Source organism: Pygoscelis adeliae, unplaced genomic scaffold (assembly GCF_000699105.1).
Source record: "Pygoscelis adeliae isolate BGI_AS28 unplaced genomic scaffold, ASM69910v1 Scaffold387, whole genome shotgun sequence".
Lineage (NCBI taxonomy): Eukaryota > Metazoa > Chordata > Aves > Sphenisciformes > Spheniscidae > Pygoscelis > Pygoscelis adeliae.
In genome coordinates, this window is record NW_008825115.1 from 492,159 (window position 1) to 496,996 (window position 4,838).

The window sequence follows — 4,838 nt, forward strand, 5'->3', positions numbered from 1 at the left end:
GACAACACACAGTAGTGTGTTGTCAAACCTTTTTTCTTTTTTTTTTAAAAAAAAAAAAAGGTTGATCTAGCACTGACTGGGTGACTCTCTTGCTAGTTATGGCAAGGTCCTTTGCTGTTGGATCCTGAGGAGCGTGCTCCAAGTGGCTCTGTTCGTTACACGTGTTGTATATGTCACTGTGCTGCTAAAATCAAATCACTTCATATGTTTCCAGCTGTGTTACGGCTTTCCTGCAGAGGCACAGTAAATGCCAGTTGGTGCAGTGTGTGTCCTTTTCAGGTGAAGGTTGTGAATGAGGAGCTCTATCGAAAAGCCTTTGAGGAAATAGTGCGCTCCCTGGATAAGCTGGAGAATGCCAACATTCCCTCCGTGACCCTCTCCCAGAGAGAGGTAGGGTATGTTCGTGTGCTGTGACTCGCTGGAGAAACTGAGCAACCCTAGACCCCAGACGTGTATTGCAGCGGTAGAAGACGGACCGTAGACCCGGGGGTCTGGTTCCAAAGGAGTAGAATATTTTGACTTCTAACTGTTCTCTGTTTACAAGCCCTAGAAATACTTGTTTCTGTTCAGATGCAGGTAAATTCCATTCACAGTACCAGGCTGAAATGTAGGGTGTGTTACTCCCTGAGGTGGGGAGAGAGGGAGTAAAGGGGTAGTTCGTGGCCCTTGCTCTGACTAGTTCTTTGAAACATAAAATGTAAAATCTGAAGGATTTGGAGAAGGTCGCAAAACTGGCATTTGCTTTGTGTGTTGGGGACTAAAAAAGATAAGCAAATGAGACATTTGAGGCTACAGCTATCTTGTTCTCAAGTTTCATTGAGGTTATTTGAGGGGAGCATTTGTTTTAAAGGGCCCACTGATGCAAACGGCTTTAGCATACAGAGTAAGCAAATGTAATCCTTTGTAATCCTGGAAGAGATGGGCTGTGGGAGCAAGAGGGTTAATCTGGGTATCTTGCTGCTTAATGATTAAACTACAGGACAGGAATTGCTGCTGGTGCTTGGCAAGGTGGAATTGGCTGATGATGACATTTGTTTCTAGTTCCATTTTGAGGATGTTAAATACATGCAGCTGCAGGTAGAGAAGTTTACAATCCGCAATGGACAAGTGCCCTGCCAGTTCGAATTTATCAGCAAACCAGATGAGGAAACCTACTGCAAGGAGTGGCTGATTGCTAATCCCAGTAAGGGCTTTCTGCTATCAGGTGAGCTCCTCGCTGTTCATCTCATGTTAATGAGCTAATATTGTCACCTTCTGGCTTAGTTCTCTCTGCTAGTTTGAGAATGCTATGCCTATTTGCAGGCTTATTGGTTTAATACCTTTTTTTAACTGAGTATGGGTTTTTTATCATCTTCCGGCAGATGCTGAGATCACAGTTGAGTTGGAGGTGTTTGTTAATAAATCAACAGCTACACACTTAAACTCTGGAGAGGAAAAACTTGAAGATATCTTGGTCTTGCATCTTAACAGGGGGAAGGATTATTTTCTATCTGTAACGGGAAACTACTTGCCAAGTTGCTTTGGGTCTCCCATTCATACGCTGTGTTACATGAGGGAACCGATCCAGGACATGTCAGCAGAATCCATTCGGAAACTTGTGAGTTAAAGACAAGATTTCCTTCTGAACCCACACGAACCGTTAAAACTAGATGTTAAGTCCGGTTTATTGCTAAAGAGCCTTCTTCCACTTCCCTGGTCCATAGTCTGAGGATGCTGATACAGCTTGTGCTCTCCAGTGCGCCATCTTCACACCTTGCATTAGTTCTTCACGTGGACGAACCAACCCATTTCATGTAGAGAGCACTGAAAGTTAAGATCCCATTTGCTCTGCCTGCACGTTTAAAAAAAGCGTGCAACTTCTAAACGTAGACCTTTTCCCCTGGAGCCTTTGGCTTTCTCCACATTGAATGGAGGTGCGTGTGTATACGTGAGGCATGATGTAACGTTTCCGTAGAGCTGAGCGTACGTGAAGCATGCTTATGAGAGCAGCTTGTTTCTTCTGTCTGGACTTTTGATACAAATGTGCCGATTGTACTAATCTTGTATGAAGACTGGTGAATGAAGCCGGACAGTTTCTTAACAAGTCTTAATTCTCAGGTATAAGCTCTGTGAAGCATTTTTGCAGAGTTGAATAAGAACTTGGCTAGCTAACTCTTTTTCCCCCCCCCCCCTCCCCTCCCCACACCTCCCGCTCTCAGACCCTGATGCCGCTAGAAATGAGTGATGATGCTGTTCAAGCTGAAAAGCCTATGGACATTCCAAAAGAGCTGTGGATGATGGTGGATCACCTATACCGCAATGCTTCCCAGCAGGTTGGCAGTGTTCGTACTGGAAACACAAAATAATTTGCATTAGGTTTAGTTTTGAAGAAGATACTGGTAATAGCAATCATTGCTAACTGTGGATGTTTGGCCAATGGTAGAGATAAAGGACATCTGTGATAAGTGATCCTGGTGTCCCGGGTTGTGCTGTTTCGTGATGGTGACCTTGTCTCTGTGTGGAATGCATCAGCAGCTGTCCTTCTGCATTGCTTTCTGCTGCTGTGCCACAACCTTACTAGAACTGCTCGTGGTGGGCTTTGTGCTGATAACTACCCATTTGGAGAGATTTTTCCAGCCAGATTGTAACAACATTGCTCCATTTACCCAAATGACTTTTATTTTCCTTGAGACTGACTAACGGTCTTCTTTGCAGGAGGACCTGTTTCAGCAGCCAGGCCTCAGGTCAGAATTTGAGCAAATCCGAGATTGTTTGGACAAAGGAATGCATGATACCCTCCGTATCCTTTTAGACTGGTGTCTGGTAAGGCTCACTATGCCTTAGCGATCAAAGCCGAAAAAGATTTTATCAGTCTTCTGTGCTCCACCATGGTTTTTAAATTACCGTCTCTCATCTTGGGGTAACCGAGATCTGCAGTTCCTCGCTGCTCCTCGTCATCAGTACGAATGCCTCTGCTGAGTCCTTGCGATCTTGATGAATGACTGTTGATGAATTACGTAAGTGTCCGACTGCCAACGGCAACAGCTTGCTATGTGGAGTCAAGTGATTTAAGTCAAAGCTGTGAACAATAGGAGGAGTTCCTGGAGACCCAAGCAAAGATTAATGTTTCAGCAGAAGTACGACCAAAATAGATCACGCTGTGCTTGCCTCTTCCTTAACCGTCTTTGGACCAGTTGGCAGCAACCACTCTGTAGCAGAAGCCCTGCTGCTCTTCCTGGAAAGCCTGCCGGAGCCCGTCATCTGCTACAGGTCGTACAGCAGCTGTTTGGAGTGTGCCAGCAACTACCCGCTGAGCAGCCAGGTATCGCTGGCTTCACTGTGAGACTGTTTCTGTAATTCTGGAGGGAGGGGAGGCAAACTGTTTTATGCCAGACCAGTGACAGGCTTTTGCTCTCAGAAACTTAATCACCTGATAATAGAAAGGATCCAGAATTGGTGCTTCTTGGTTATTAAGAGCTGTTAGTATTTGCAGACAGGGTGGTGTTGGTAGTAGAAAAAGCTGCTAAGCCATTGCCATATCTTCAATATAAATGATGTTGGTTTGTTTTTTTCCCCCCCCTCTCCTCAGATCATCTCTAACCTGCCAGGGTGCCATAAAAATGTATTTGAATATCTAATGGCATTTCTACGAGAACTACTGAAAAATTCAGGGAAAAACCATTTGGATGTGAACATTCTTGGTAAGGCAAGCAAAATAACCATTCTGTTCAGAGGGGCTTTGCGGTTTGTATAACAAAACACGTTTTTCCAAAGTGGCCAGTCATGGCCTCTACTGTTTTGAAGCATTTACTAATGAGCAAACAGTCCATAGAAAAACAGTCATTGCAGTAGCCTGAAAAAAGTTGTAAAGTGACTCAGAGATGCATAGGTCATCAGCTTTATCTTGCCCCATTCTGAAGCCAGGCACTCTCTCACTTTGACTGCTTGGGGTTGGTGGAATTACCCTTGATACCCTGCTGCTGACGGGCTCTTACTGTGTGTCTCTGTGGCTTGCTTTTTTTTTTTTTAATGCAGCTAGTATATTTGGTGGCTTGTTACTTCGACCTCCTCCTGGACATCCTACACCTGATATGACTGAAAAGAGGAAGGCTCAGCAATTTATCCATCAGTTCCTCTTGAGAGATGACAATTCACCATGAATTTCAGATGCAGCTAATCTGATTGTTAGATATCAAATTACTGTAAAAATATATTTTTTTGTACAGTATGCTGGCTTTTTCTTTTAATATCACAGTATTTTATACAATCTGTTGCTTTTGAAGTTGCAGATCAGGCAGTTTGAATCAGGTGTCACTGTTTAAGCTGTAAAGTGTATCAGAGTTCTAAATAAGCTGTACGTAGACAAGCAAAAATGTAAAAGCTGATATTTACACTGTATTTTATTTAACTTGTATTAAAACTCAGAATTTTTAAGTCCTTGTTATTTAAATAAAAAAACCTCAGTGCACGTTTCCAGCCTGCCTGCCCACTTTCGATGTTGGCTGGCTTAGGCTCGTGGTTTGTTGACAGTGATTTAAGTCACGCTGTGGAAGGCCTGGAGCAGCCCCCTGCCAAGGTTTAACAGTACCGCGCCTTGGGTAGCAAGACGGACGCGTTACATGAATCGTTCTGTGGCCTTCCACTCCCCGCTCGTGTAACCTTTTGCGGCCATGCAGCAAGGTGGGCCTGCGCTCCAATGGAGGTAAGGGACTGGCCTGCAAGAAAATGGGTTTATTTTACAGGTGCGCCGGCTGGTGCCTTCGGTGCTGCGTCTGGTGCTGCAGGTGGCGGGAAGGGCGTGGAGGGGGAGGCGGGTGCTGCTGTGGGGGGAGGAGGACCCCCCCCCCGCACCGCCACCC

General features: G+C 45.0%; 1 protein-coding gene across 1 annotated transcript in view; it reads left to right on the forward strand.

The window, feature by feature from the left end:
• Positions 1–4,446, forward strand: part of INPP5B (inositol polyphosphate-5-phosphatase, 75kDa) — a 26,382-nt gene extending 21,936 nt beyond the window's left edge. Inside the window, exons 18-25 of the mRNA XM_009328230.1 lie at positions 280–390; positions 1,042–1,204; positions 1,362–1,597; positions 2,199–2,312; positions 2,695–2,779; positions 3,174–3,301; positions 3,569–3,680; positions 4,015–4,446. Coding sequence (XP_009326505.1) covers positions 280–390; positions 1,042–1,204; positions 1,362–1,597; positions 2,199–2,312; positions 2,695–2,779; positions 3,174–3,301; positions 3,569–3,680; positions 4,015–4,139 — 1,074 coding nt within the window. The 3' untranslated portion in view covers positions 4,140–4,446. The remainder of the gene's footprint in view (positions 1–279; positions 391–1,041; positions 1,205–1,361; positions 1,598–2,198; positions 2,313–2,694; positions 2,780–3,173; positions 3,302–3,568; positions 3,681–4,014) is intronic.
• Positions 4,447–4,838: the final 392 nt, after the last annotated feature.